Source organism: Neomonachus schauinslandi, unplaced genomic scaffold (genome assembly GCF_002201575.2).
Source record: "Neomonachus schauinslandi unplaced genomic scaffold, ASM220157v2 HiC_scaffold_626, whole genome shotgun sequence".
Classification (NCBI taxonomy): Eukaryota; Metazoa; Chordata; class Mammalia; order Carnivora; family Phocidae; genus Neomonachus; species Neomonachus schauinslandi.
Window position 1 is genome coordinate 1 of NW_025409316.1, and position 14,267 is coordinate 14,267.

Below are 14,267 nucleotides of genomic sequence, written 5' to 3' on the forward strand. Positions count from 1 at the left end.
GAGGGCAGGTGGGGGTCCGGGGCCGAGCGGATAGGTGTGTACAGGAGAGCAGGTGAGGGTCCGGGGCCGAGCGGATAGGTGTGTACAGGTGGGCCGGTGAGGGTCCCGGGCTGAAGGGATAGGTCTGGGCAGGTGGCAGCCACTGGAAGTGCACTGGGGCCGGGCTAGGGAATGTGGACCTGGTGGGCAGCAGTGTGCCATGTGTTTCCATCCAGGCTCCTGACAGATGACATGGTCCCATCCAGCTCAGGAACCGCTCTGTGTAGTCATTGTAGGCGGTAGAATAGTATTTCAGAAGCGACTTCCTTCCACATTAAAAACTTTTAAAACTGTTAGAAACTTTTGTATTGATGACTGAGTATCATTTTGTTAGTTAGCACAGTGGATCTTTTTCTGTCTTTTCATTTAAAAAAAAAAACAACTGTTGTAAGACAATTTGGGGTTTACAAAAAGTTGCAAAGGTAATTCAGAGTCCTGGGTACCCTACAGCCAGTTTTCCCTAATGCTATTATGTCTCATTCCTGTACTGTATTTGGTAAAACCAAGAAACCAACACTGGTACATTACTGGTAACTAAGTTGCAGCTTTATTTTAATTTCTCTTTTTCCACTAACCTGTCCTTTATGTGCCAGAGTCCAGTCCAGAGGACCCCACTGCATTTAGCATCCCTATACTTTCCACTGTTATATTTAAGGTGGGTTTCTGGTACGTAGTGTGTAGTGGGATCCTTCTTTTAATCCAAGCCAACAATCTCTGCCTTTTAAAAGAGGTATTTATAACTACACTTTTAACATGATTTTTGGTATGATTACATGTAAATTTATCATCTTGCTATTGGGTTTCTATCTGTCCCATCTTTGTTTCCCTTTTTCTGCTTTCTGGTATGAGATTATTTTTTTTTTAATTGTCATTTTTTAGAGCAGTTTTAGGTGGGGTCTTTGGGACATGTTCTGCCTCAGTTCCCCTTGGCGGCCCTGCAGTCAGACTCTGATGACCGTGGGCTGTGGCGATGTCAGGGCTCACCTTGATGTCTTCTGTCTCAAGGATCACTCTCCTTTCCTGATGCTGAGTCTTGAGCACTGTTGTTTCACGTATTTTGTCTGGCCTTTTGGTTGTTTCAGGAAGGAGAGCAAATCTAGTCCCTGTTCCTCCATCTTGGTTGGAAGTGAAAGTCCTCATATGTATGGTTTTTAAATAAAAGTGGATTTCGCCTTTGTAAAGGTTATGCAAAATGTCCTTCTTTCTTGGTTAAAGCTTCCAGGTTAAAGATCACTGCTGGGCCTGTTGGCGGGAAATCAGGTAGCCTGAATCTCAGGGTGCTTTTGGAATATCCCAACACAGCAGCTTCAGCTTGTGGACGAGGACTCAGGGTCGCTAGAGGGCAGTGTTTGAGATCAGCACAGCCAGAATAGCTGCGGGCCGGCCCAGGGTCCGGCAGCCCAGCTAGTCGAAAGGAGAAATTGAGTCAACACTTGGCCCCCAGAGCCCCTCACTGGAAACTGCGGTCGATTTTTCCATCCCAGCTTCAGGCCATTCCACACAGAAAACTTCCTTGAACATTACTTGCAGTGCCGAAGACAGAGACGATTAGGAAGCCCAAGAGCAGCTCCCCAGTGGCAGGCCCCCCTTGAGGGCCTGACATCTGGCACTGCAGGCCACCAAGCCTGACCCGAAACCCTCGTGCACAGTACCTGCACTACTCCGGTGGCGCTTGGAAGTGACCCCATCAGTGTTTCTGGAGGGGGGAGCGTGAGCATTCACACCAGGCGTGGGGAGTAGTCTGTTTTTGCTGCCCGGCGAGTTGAGGGAGACCTGTGGTCTAGGAGAATCTCAGAGGAGGGCCTGGGGAGCTGTCTTACGTGCCCCCGCCAGGGGGTGAATCGGCGGAGCTCCCACAGGTCACATGACTGCCCACGGCCATCTGGTGGTGAGTGGCAGGCAGGGCCCTTAATCACGGCCTCCCCTGCATTTGTCCACTGTGCTGCCACCGTCTGTCACCCCCAGCTCATCTCTCCTTTCCTAGGCAGTCCCTAAAATCCCGAACCCAAGAGCTGTTGTGTTCCGGAGAGCCCTGCTGTGCGGTGATTTATGGGACTCGGCCTCTCTCCGTGGCCTTCAGCTCAGAGTTCAGCCTGTCCACAGCCCTTGATAGACATCCTGAGATTCCGATGCCTCTGCTTCATCTTCCCCAGAGTATAACAGCCTGGCCAGAGGGTCACACACGAGCAGACTGTCATCACAGCATCGGGAGCTGCGCGCCCCAGCATCCTCCAGAGCCCAGCCTTGCCAGCGGCGGTTCCAGCACTGTTCTCACTGTGTCGTGGCGCGGGGGGCGGGGAAGGAAAGCGTTCCTCCTCGTTTCAGATTGCACTTCCTAATTGTCAGGCTTTGAACACCCCATTGTCTGTTCCCTGCTATTGGGGTTTGCGCTTCATCAAATGTGTGTCATAATCGCTTATTTTCAAGTTAAGTGGTCCTTTTCTTAGTGTATGGAAGCTTTGTAGATTATGTTTATGTAGTAATAAAAACACATTTCTCAGCCATAGGTGTGAAAACAGTTTTTCCCTAGACTACCAATTTGCCTTCTGGCTTTACGTTATTGTTTTTAGTTCCACAATTTGTCAAATAAATTACCTTCTCCTTGCCAGCTTTGGGGTATCTTGCTGGAAGTGCTCCCTTTCCGGCCAAGGTACACCCCATACAAGAGTCTCCTACTTACTCTTTGCGATACGTTTGCTCCTTCCTTTGTCTACGGTAGATCTCCACCTGTCTCGTCTGTAGAACGTCTTCTTCCAGACAGAGACCAATGGTGTCCGCAGAGCTTTGAAACCACACGGCCTTTCACTCTGACTTGACATCTGTCTTCTGTGTCACACACACACACAAACACACTGAGATCTGTTCCTGGCTTGTCTGATCTCTTCCTGGGTCAGGACATGTGTCCTACTTTTAGAATCAGGCAAAAAAGTCATTATTATTTTAAAAACAACAAAACAAGAACTCAGTGTCCTTGGAAATGCCTGGCAGCCAGGAGGCGGCAGTGGAGGGGTCTCCCCGGCCCCAACCAGGAGGCCAGAGCAGGGAGGAGACAAATAAGGACCCAGCTGCTTGTAAAATAAAGTTTTCCCTTTTATTTCAAATCAACCCATTCCCGAGTTAGTGCCGCAACTTGAGATGACGGCCCTAAGCCCCCTGGGGCCTGGCAGGGATGAGGACACTCGTGTCCCTTCGAGGATGGGCCTGGTGGCCAGGGGTGAGGGGTTGCGGGGCTAGATGGCCGCCCCTCCCTGCCAGCCCCAGGGCCCGGCCTGCCCCCTGGCTGGCTCCCCAGGCAAGGGCGCGTGGGAGAGGAGGCAGGGCAGGGAGGCAGCCCGTGGGGGTGTCCGTGGCCAGAGGTGCTGTTAGAGGTGAGAGCCCAGTCAGGCTGGGTTAGTGGGGTCTTCTCTGGCAGCCAGGGAAGGAACTGCAGAGAGAGGCAGACACAGGGCACCGGATGCAGGTGGCAGGGCCACCCCCCTGCCCGGAGCGAGGGAGAGGCGAGCAGGGGCTGGCCGCAGGGGGAGCCAGGGTGCCGCTCCGGAAGCTCACCAGGGTGGGGGCTCAGGCTCCAGTCTGGCACGGAGGAGGGGCTCAGATAGATGACTGCCACTGCACGAAGCGCTTGGATTCCTGCAGGGGAGATTGGGGAGATCGGGGAGGGGGTATGGAGGGGATCTGGCTTTGTATCACAGGCCCCTGGCCTCCTCCCTCAGACCAGCGAGTACGGTACCTGAGGGTTGAAAGGGTCGTCATCATCTGCATCGTCATAGTCGTCACTGGGGGGCGATGGGAGTGGCAGAGAAGCCGGATGGGGGACCTGTCAGGAGGCTGCTGCCCCAACAGCGGCCCAGGGGTCCAGCCCACACCGCCTCCCCCCAGGACCACGCCCGCCCTCCCCTCCTGACCTGGGCGGGAAGAGGGCCCAGGCACGGGGCAGGCTGCAGAGGGTGGTGGCTAGGGCCCCCGCAGACAGGAGGGAGAAGAGCAGCAGGAAGAGCAGACCTTCCAGGGCATCCTCACACAAGCCCCGCAAGGCAGCGCCGTAATCCTGGGGGGGCGGGGGGGGGGGGGGGGGGCGGTGTGTCAGCGGGCACGCCCCCTCAACCCCACACAGCCGGCTGTGCCATGCTGGACAAGTCACTCAACATCTCTGTGCCTCCGTACGAGCACACAGGAGGTGCTCCAAGCACAGTCATCATTACACGTGCAGGTGTAAACCCAAATCTTGGCCTCCCCTCCACCCCACCTCCAGCCACCACACCGGCTCAGCCTTGGTCCAGTGCAGGGGTTCCGACACCATGAGCCCGATGATTCTCCGTCGTGGGGCGTCCCGTGCACTGTAGGATGTTGAGCGGCATCCCTGGGCTCTGCCCACTACGTGCCAGGAGCACCCCCACCCTGGCTGTGACAACCATTGCCAAATGCCCCCGGGGGGCAAAATCTCTGGCTTACAACAACACTTAGAATAATGCTTGGAAGAACCCCTGACTTGGAATTATTATACCTTGCGCATAATGCACGCTCAGTAAATGCTGGCAGCCCCTCCCGGCATCCCTGGAAATGAGCTGAGCCATTTCCTGAATGCCTGGCCATCATTCATGCCACAGATTAGCCAAGGGCCTGCTCTGTGCAGGTGTGGCTCCCAGTCCCAGGGCTACGTGAGTTCCGAGGCTCCAGAAGGTCATTTCAGATGACCCTAAGCCGAGAGGGGACCAGAGAGAGGGCAGGACCGGGCTCCGACAGCATGAAGGAACCGCGGGCTCGAGGCCCAGGAGCTGTCTGGGCGCTGCTGTGGCCCGAGCAGGGACGGGGTGCAAGGGGCTGAGGCTGGGGCCAGCCCGGGCCCTTGCAGATGAGGCCAGGAGCTAGGCTTTAATCCACATGCAGGGGAGTCACTGGAGGCTTTAGTGGAGAAAGAACTTGATCGGATTGTGTGATAGAGGCTCACCCAGCTGCTAGCTGTTGTGGGAGGACGGATGGGGGGGCAGCAGGGAGGCAGGGAAAATGCTCTGCGGCCACTGGGCGGGGGGGGGGGGGGGGGGGGTGACCAGGGTAGCAGCAATGGTGGAGGGAGCCCCGCTCGGAGTCCAGATGGGCTCCGGAGGAAGGGCCGGCAGAGCTTTCCTGGGGAGTGGTTGTGGGAGGTAAGGACAGACGGCAAAAGGGATGATCCTAGGTTTCTGGCTTGAGCCCCTGGGCGGGGGGCAGCGGTGTCTGGTACTGAGCCAGTGAAGCCCGAGCGAGGGGCCCGTCAGCGCAATGGGGCGTTCTCTTTTTACTGTATCAGGCACCTAGACAATGTCCTTTCATCCCCCTCCTGGCCCTGCAAGGCAGAGATCGGGCCCCCTCACACTGCTGCCTTTTGCCGTGGCAGAAAGTTGAAGCCCAGAGAGGGCAAGCCACTTGCCCAGAGTCACAAAGCCTGGAAGGGGCAGACGTGGGATTAGAGCCAGATCTGTCAGGCTCCAGAGGCCCCCTCCTGCCACTTTATCCCTGATGTCCCTCAATCCTGATTGTAACATGTGGGGGCCCTAAAGCCCAGAGAGGGGAAACTGAGGCCTGGAGTCATGGGGTGCACAGAGTAGAGGGTGAGACTCTGACCCACCTTCCCCCCTCCCTCCTTCCCCTCTGTCCACAGTGAACCTTGGGAAGTGCGATCCAGCGCAGTGTTGGCCTGGACCACAGAGAAATTTGTGGGCCTCAGTTTGCCATTGAATAAAAGAGCAGGGTTGCCTTCTAGGGTTCTGCAGGTCAGGTATTCAGCAATTCTGAGTATTGATTCCTTGCCCCCCCCCACCACTGCCCCCTTCCTAGAGTGCCAATCTGAGAAGCTCTGGGGACAGTGGGAGCTATGGAAGGGATGCGATCACTAAGGATGCCCGCATAGATTTGAATTTCAGAAGCCCAGCAACAAAAAAATATTTAGTACAGACATGTCCCCAATATGGCGGGGGACCTACCTACAGTGAAGAGGTATTTGTTGTTTGCTAAATCTGGCAGCCCTGTTGGAGAGCCCGTGGGGGGACAGACAAGAGGGGGGAGGAGGCATGTGCGCTCCTCCAGGGCAGAAGACTAGGCCTGAGCGGCAGGGGGCCCTTGGGATGGGGGTGGGGTGAGGAAGCAAAGGGATGACCCTGAGTGACTGCCTGGCGGTGGAGGCTCACAGAGGGAGAGGGGGTGTGCCGGGCCAGTGGGGAGACCCGGCCCTCTGCACGTCCTCTGTAAGAAGGGGTCATGAAAGCAGCATGGCTAACAAGGGCGCAGGTGCATCCTGCCCGTGCCGCACCTAGTAAAGCCAGGCGCAGGTGAGTCACCCTAACAGACTGTGGTCCCGCCCAGGAAAGCAGGTATCCTCTCCGTCATTTCACGGGTGACGGGAACGGGGACTCGGGGCTCTCCCCTGCCAGAGCCAAGGTTGGACGAGTCTGCGGGACGCCGGGCATGCTTTCTCCGGGCGGCCCTGACCAGCCTGCTGCTTCAGTGTGGAGAGCCTTACAGCTACTGCCCCCTGCGATCCCGGTTCATTTATAAGGGAGGACGCTGAGGCACGGAGTACTTAGTGACTTGTCTGGGTCGGGAGCTAGGACAGGAGCCCACGCTGTCTAGCTCCGGCATTCCCGAGGCTGCAGGGGCTCCAGGGGAGAGACGGGAAGGGGGGCGGGGAGGGGTGGCGGTGGAGGGAGGGGAGGCGGACGACAGATGCACGGATGGGGGTGGGTGGATAGGTAAGGGCGGAACGTAAGGATTTTTCGGGCTCCCTGGAAGAATCTGGACGGGGGACAGGGCGCACCTTGTGCAGCCCGCGACAGTGCAGCAGCGCCACCAACTGGTGGAAGTCTCCTTCTGTCACATTCAGCGTCTCCTCCAAGGACAGCAGAGGCTTCTGCGCGGGAGCGAGCGTTATCCCACCTGCTCCTGCGGGGCCGGGCTGGCCCGGGCTCCGCCCCTCTCGGCGGGCCCCGCCCACAGGCCGCGGGCCCCGCCCACAGGCCACCCTTCCCCTTGGACTCGGGGCCGTGGGGGGAGCGCCGGGCGGCCGACCTGCGCAGAAGGGAACTGGGGGACAGCTTCCCGCTCGAGGCCCTGCAGCTGGGAGTGGATGTTGGCCAGAGCTCGCTGCGACAGAGTCAGCCTCTGCGGGAAGACAGGGGGAGGAGGACCGGGTAGTGGCCGCCCCCAGACCACTCTCTTCCCCGGGGACACAGGACTGAGGGCCCCCGGCGCCCGCAGCCTCCCCAAGGACCCGCAGTCCAGGCCCCAGCCCGCCCTCCTCCACCCGGCTCCCTTGCCTGCACCCCTAACCTGTTGAAAGGGGTTGGAGACCGCCTGATTGCAGAGGAAGTAATAGTTCAGGATGTCTGAAGTGGGAGGGAAAGAGGGGGAGCCCATGAGCCTGGGTCCCCGGAGCCTCCCCGCGGGAAGGTGGGAAGGGGCAGGGCGCTGCCTCCCCACCCTCAGGGCCAGGGGCCCCTCCCCAGCCCGGGGGCCTCCTGTGGTCCCAGCAGCCCGACATTCAGGGACAGGCTACCGTCCTGCCCTCCTGCCCTTGACTAAATTGTGCAGCATTTCTCCCAAGTGGCCAAATCTTCCCATTCTGGGGGAGGGACGCCCAACCCTGTCTCCCAACTGCTCTCTCCTGAATCCAGCATCTGTATCCCTGTCTCTTTCCCGTGCCACCAGGAGAGGTGCTGAGAGCTTCTGAGACCGAGCACCGCCCCCGCCCCATGACCCCAGGCAGGACTGGGCAGAGAGGCCTGAGGATGCAGGGCCTGCAGGGGGTTGGTGGGGTCACCTGAGCTGAGCCCAGTCTCCTCCTGGGTCAGGTTCAGGATGTAGGTGTCAGGACTGGAGCAGAAGTCACTGAGGCCCTGAGAGAGGCATTAGGAAGAGGGGCTCAGACCAGAAACTGCTCTAATTCCACACACCCACAGAACTCAGTGTCTGGCTCACCTGCCCCCCAACCCCTTTCCTGATCATCCCTGGGGAGTCAGGAGTCCAGGCTCCCAGCCCCTCCTTCCTCAGACCCAGGAGTCCGATCCCACAGGCCCTCCTCCCCCAGACCCAGGAGTCCAGACCCCCAGCCCCCTCCTCCCCCAGACCCAGGAGTCCAGACCCCCAGCCCCTCCTCCCTCAGGCCCAGGAGTCCAGACCCCCAGCCCCTCCTCCCTCAGACCCAGGAGTCCAGGCCCCCAGCCCCTCCCCCCCAGCCCCCTCCTCCCCCAGACCCAGGAGTCCAGGCCCTCAGACCCAGGAGTCCAGACCCCTAGGCCCCTCCTCCCTAGTGTCCAAGTCTCTAGCTTCTAGACCTCAGAACCTGTGTTCCTGGCCCCAAGTCCTTCCCCTTAGGACCTGCCCCAGGGCCCAGGGGCCCAGCCTCCATTACTCACCACAGCTGTAGCTGCCTCCAGGCCCATGGAGCCCCAGCTCAGGACAAGAACCAGGAGACTCATCACTGTCATCCTATAAAAGGGGAGGGGATTGGTTTGGGGTTCTGGGGTTTTTAATGTACCTGCCTCACCTCTTCCCTTCCCCCGCCCCAAATCCTATCACAGCCCCTCCCCCTTCCCCACCAATCTCTGGAGCCTGGAGGATCAGAATTAGGGGGGACAGGGGGAGGACGGGGCTGCAGGTCGTAGACCTGTGATTGTTGACATTGAACTGAACATCTGGTCCCTGCCTGGGAGTGAGGGGGAGGATGCTGAGAAGGGCCCTAGGCTGGCAAGCCAGCAGCCCAGATGCCAGCCCAGCGATGCCCCCGCCTTGCTCTGGGATTCTGGGAGAGCCACTGCCCACTTCTGGGCTCTGCTTCCTCGCTTTGAATCCGCAGGAGCCCAGTAGTTCCCAAGCATGCCTCTCAGGTTTGAGCACAGCTTGGTCACCTCCTGCTCTGCCCACACTCCTCCTCCAAGGCATGGGCACCGCCAGGGCTAGAACTGCGGCCTGGTTTTTCTCTGGGGATGGGGTCTAGGGGCAAGGGTCAGCACTGGAGGGTGGTCACCATCTCTAAACCTCAGGGGGAGCCTGCATGGGACAGCAGGACTTCTCACCGAGGGTGGGTGTGGAGACTGGGGAGCACCAGCAGGGCCCCCAGAGGCAGGGAGGATTCAAGGGCCCCTCTAACTGGGATGGGCTGGCCTGAGTAGAAAACCAGCTCCAGCACTTCCTGGCTGTGTGGCCCGGGGCAAGTGGCCCAACCTCTCTGAGCCCCCGTCTCCCCCTGGGTTAAATGGGGAAAAGGAAAGCATACCCTCACAGGGTCAGTGTGAGGGTTCCAGAAGAGGGCTGGTCACACAGAATGAGCCGTTAAATAAGGGTGTAGTCTTGAGATTCCCGTGAGCCACGTAACGGTCACTCAGCCTCAGATGTGGTCACCTTCTGCCTCTGCAAGTCAGGTGCCTGACGGGCCCCTCCTTCACGGGGTTGTGTGTACACAGCCCTCAGGAGAAGTCAGTAATCACCCCATCCTCAGTGCAATCATTATATATATATATATAATTTTTTTTTTTCCCTAGGATTTTGGAGCCCTTCCCACGCCTCAGGGCCTGTGTTTCTGGGTCTGCCCAGCCTGTCCTGCGCTAGGCCTGGTGTCTCTGTATGTGCTCACCCAGCCCAGGACCTCCATGGAAGTCTATGGGACAAGGGAATGAGAGCATGAACCTGGCAAGGACAGTGGTCCCTGTTGCAAGAGTGCTGTGGGATGGAAAGAGGTCCCCTTGTGCTGGTCCATGAGCCTGCCCCGAGGACACCCAGACTTACACGATCACCAGCCACTTGCTCTGCTTTGCTAAGCCCAGGAGGGTGAAGAGGCAGACCAGCAGCTCCAGGAGCAGCAGAAGGACATAGGCCAGCCACCTGGAGAAGGGACAGGGTGACACTGAGCAGCAAATCCAGCCCTCCGTACCCAGGCTCCCAGACCAGGGTGGCAGAGGGGGACGGCACCCCCACGCTCATGCCCCGGTCCCCAGGCCACAGCCAGCTCCTCATGAAATGGGTGCATTGGGAGGCGGGCCACTGCAGCCAGTCAGACCTCAGGTGCCAGGGTCTGGGCGCCTGGAACCCCACCCCGGCTGGACCGTGCACAGGCCCTGTCACCGGGCATGAGCGCTTGGCCCCCTGGAGCCCCACCTGCCACGGCACCCTGCAGAGTGAAGTGGGTGGTTCCCGGGCGTGGGCCGAGTGTCCTATTGCACAACATGGGGCTCGGCCAGGCTCTCCACTTCCTACCTGCACGCAACCTTGTCTCAGGAGCTTTGCCTCCTGTGCCTTGGTTTCCCCGCCTGTAACGTGGGGGAGATCAGCAGCACCTGCTCCGAGAGGGTGTTGTGAGGCTAAGGAGCACAAACTTAGAAGGGTACCGGGCACACGGACACCCTGACATAGGAGCTTGGACGTGCAGGGAACTTCACATGCTAGTTAAGTATTAATGATTGATTCACTCTGCTCGGAGGGCTGGCATGGCGTGAATGCTCCATAAATAGCAGCACTGGCCGTGGTCCCCACACAGCTGTGTGAGGCTGGGGCGCCGGAGTGGCAAGAGGACCCTCCTTTCCCAAGGGGGAGCTGGGCCGCGTGGCTCCGGGAGACCCGCCGGCTTTTGCTCCCAGTGTCCCTGCCGCACACCCCAGCTTCGCTCTCTCGCTTCCGTCAGGAGCAGCCGACCCTTCTGCCCTAAGCCGCTGTGAACACCTGCTCTGGGCTTCCAGGAACTTGGCCAGGAAGCTCTCCCTCCAGGGGCCCCAGTAACCTTGCAGGAAACCGGCCACCTCAGCTGGGGGAGGACTCCCGAGGCCCAGGCACTCATATTGGTACATCCAGGGACGCTTCCTTGTTGGGGGGGAGTCTGCCTGCACGACTACCTGGGCCCCCTAGAGGGGGGCTGAAGCCTGGCACGTGGCTTAGCCACAGTGCAGAACCCGGACTCCCTGGGACCCAGGCCTGTTGGATGCCCCGCGGGGGTGTCCTTATCATGGACTGCTTCAGCCCTGGTGGGCCTCCACCCCGGAGCACAGAAGCCAGGAGGCAAGAGACGGCGTCCTGCCTCTGCCCCGGCGCCTGGGCAGGGCCCTCAGAAGGTGTCAGATAAACAGGAGACAAAATTCCTAACAGCCGAAGCAATGAGGACTTCATCATATTGGCTGTTGGCAAGGGTGCCTGCCCCAGATATCCGCATAAGCTGTTCCTCCCTCACATATCACCTTCTCGGTGCGGCCTCCCCAGACCCCCACCCCCGACGCCCACACACGCCCACTGCACGTGCAAACTGCCAGTCACTGTCCCCAGCCCATCCCCCTCCCTTGCTTCACTTTTCTCCAAAGCTCTTACCACCCACCACCTCACAAGTGTTTGCTCCTTGTTGGGCCCCTTACTGGAAGATGGGCAGGAGTTGCCGTCTGTTTTGTTCATTGCCCTGTCTCATAAAAACTTACATTTTCCACACATCTGTATAGTGTGTGCCCATCACTGTTGTAAGCACATACGGATAAGCACTCATCTGATCCTCAACAATCCAATGAGGGGAGCACTACCCATCGTTCCCACTTTACAGATCGGGACACCAAGGCACGGAACTGGTAACTTGTCACAGGGTCATGGAGTGGCCATCTGGCCTTAGAGCTCATGTTCCTAACCACTGGGGCACCCCTCTCTGTCACCAGAAGGTGCTAAATAAGGATCTGTTGAGTGGATGCACGTGTCAGATGGATGACTGAGGGGTGAGTGAGTGAGTGAGTGGATGAATGCGAAGATGTGAGCAGGCCGTGGGGTCCACCTCCGTGGCAAGGTTACTCAGCCCGGGCACTGTGACACTCGGGACAGGTCATCCTTTGCTGCAGGGGCCGTCCTGTGCATTGCAGGATGCATCTCTGGTCCCCCACCTACCAGGTGCGAGTAGCGCCCCCTCCCCCAGTTACGACAACCAAACATGTCCCCAGATGTTGCCCAATGTCCCCAGGAGGCACAGTCACCCAGGGTGAGAACCCCTGCCACCCAGGGCAAGGACGAGCAGTCACCCACCTGTACTCCTCCACAAAGGACACGTCTTCGGCCACCTGCAGGGGACTCAAGGGCACTCCCCGCCAGAAGGCCAGCGCCTGGAGCTGCTGGGCCACCGCCTCCGCCTGCCCCCGAGCCCCCCGGGCAGCAGCCACCAGCTCCGGGCGCTGCACCAGCACCTCCTCCAGAGTGGTCAGCTCTGTCCTCACGGCCTCACCTAGCCTCTCCACCGTCTCCAACACCTGCGTGCAGGGGGCAGTCTGGGGTCAGAGGAGGGCATTGTCTGGGGAGGCCGGGGTTGGGTCCAAGGGTGTGGGGTGAAGTAGGAGTGGCAGGTGGCTGAGATCTGGGGGCTAGGACATCTGTGGAATGAGGTACAGGTCTGTGGCCTCCCATCAGGAGCTCTGGGTGGTCAGTGGCTTGGGTCCCAGGTAAGATTAAGGCACCAGAACTAAAATTATGCCTGAGCTTTTGAGTCTGAAGTTGGCATCTGCCTGCCTGGGTCTGGGGTCCTGAGTCTCGATTCCATGGTCCAGGGTCTGCAATGGACATGACATTTGAGGTCCGAGGTCAGCCTGGGTCTCAGCTCTGGGTCTGGGACCCTGGGCCTAGGGGTGGGAGTGAGGCCTCTTGGCAGAGTCCTGGGTCTCAGCACTGAGGTCCCTGAGCTTTCGTTTAGGCCACAGATCAGGTCTGAGGGCCTGGATCTGACCTGAGGGCAGGGGTTCAGGGCTGAGACTAAGTGAATTGGGGTCTAGATTTGAGCCCCATGTTTCAGATCTGGGTTGAGGGTCTGAGGGGGCCATGTGTAAGGTCCCGGTTGCAGTCAGGGTTGGAGGTGGGGTGTACGGTCTGAGGTCTGAGTCTGAGTCTGGGGTCCCAAATCTCAGGCGTGGGGTCTTGGCTCTGAGTTTCGGTCCCGTTTCTCTGGGAGGTGGCCCTTTGTCCGGGTATGGGGAACCAGTCTGGGTGTGGGTCTGGGGTCTGGCCGGTGCCTGGCCCCTCACCAGGTGGTCTATGGCGCTGAGCGTATGGTTGGCATGCAGCAATGCTGAGCTGAGCTGGGACACCCCATCGCTGGTCTCGCTGTTGCCATAGAAACCGATGCCAATGCCGGCGCTGAGAAGGGGAGGGACGGGAAATCACAGTCTGTCCCGGGACCCTGGGGCCGCGTCCCCCCACCTCCTCACACACCCGATTCCGTCTCCCACCCCCCACCCCAGTGGTCCAGCCCGTCGTGGGAAAGGAACGTCTCCAGCATGGCCCCCACCGGTTGCCAAGGTAACGGGAAGCCCCCTCCCCCACCCCCGGGACGTCATTGTGATGCTAATGGTGGGTGGAGGGGCGGGGCGGGGGGGCAGATTTAACCCGCACCTCACTGGAGCGGAACCCCTGTCACGCCCAGCCCCAGGAGAAGCCCTCCCCCCAGGATTGCCGGCCCCACACCCAGCCCTCCCTCCTTTCCTCAAGCACCTGTCCCTTCAGGGTGCCGCCATCCCCTCCCCGCCTCCTGGGGCTTCCCAGGAGTGCTGGCCCCCCAGTCATCATCTCCCGGGGCGGGGGGCCCCGAGCCTGGAGCTCCCCGCCTTCCCCCGCCCCCGGGACCCAAGCGTCTGGCCAGCTGAGAGCGAAGCAAGGGAATGTGGGCCGATGGGCCAGAAGCCTGCGCCCCCGCCCTTCCGCGGCCGGCACACAGAGCTCCATTGTGGGGTCCGAATGCGGGCCCCTCCCCCCCACCCCCAGTGTGTCCCTCCGACCCGGCGGAGAGAGCCGGACGCCCTCACAGTTCCCAGCCCGGGCCACGGGCCCCACCCCCAGCCGTGGGATCCCACGCCCGCCCCGGCGCCCCCGCCCATTGTTCACAGTGGGACAAAGCTGCTCTTGTTCCCAGGCCGCTGGGGGCTGGCCGTGTCTCTCCCCCACGGGGTCTTTGTCCACCACCCCCGTCCACCCCCAGTCAGGAGAGCCCGAAGAGGAAGCAGTTTGGATATAGGACGCCCAGGCCTCCTCCCCCACAGACACCCCCAAACACACTGCTGCTCCCCGCTGTGAGGCAGTGGGGTAGGGCCCAGCCCGCCACTCCCCCGGATCCGGGGCGGGTCTCTCTCGAATCCAGGCGTCCCGATCTGTGGGGGTGGCCTGACGGGGAGGGCTGTGCTTAGAGCTGGCTCTTGGTAAACGGTGTAAGGGTGTGTCCTCAAGTGCCCCTCCCCTCTCTCCCGCCCCCCCCCCCCCCC

General features: G+C 59.9%; 1 protein-coding gene across 2 annotated transcripts in view; it reads right to left on the reverse strand.

The window, feature by feature from the left end:
- Positions 1–3,229: 3,229 nt before the first annotated feature.
- LOC123323745 (protein tweety homolog 1) overlaps positions 3,230–14,267 on the reverse strand; it is a 15,376-nt gene continuing 4,338 nt past the window's right edge. The window contains exons 3-13 of one of the 2 annotated variants that reach the window (XM_044912220.1): positions 13,038–13,149; positions 12,052–12,272; positions 9,796–9,891; positions 8,427–8,499; positions 7,832–7,907; positions 7,342–7,397; positions 7,081–7,173; positions 6,830–6,922; positions 3,945–4,087; positions 3,770–3,815; positions 3,230–3,669 (exon numbers count right to left, since the gene is read on the reverse strand). In XM_044912220.1, the coding sequence (XP_044768155.1) occupies positions 3,631–3,669; positions 3,770–3,815; positions 3,945–4,087; positions 6,830–6,922; positions 7,081–7,173; positions 7,342–7,397; positions 7,832–7,907; positions 8,427–8,499; positions 9,796–9,891; positions 12,052–12,272; positions 13,038–13,149 (1,048 nt within the window). In that variant the 3' untranslated portion in view covers positions 3,230–3,630. The remainder of the gene's footprint in view (positions 3,670–3,769; positions 3,816–3,944; positions 4,088–6,829; positions 6,923–7,080; positions 7,174–7,341; positions 7,398–7,831; positions 7,908–8,426; positions 8,500–9,795; positions 9,892–12,051; positions 12,273–13,037; positions 13,150–14,267) is intronic. The other variant, XM_044912221.1, reaches the window with a different exon arrangement.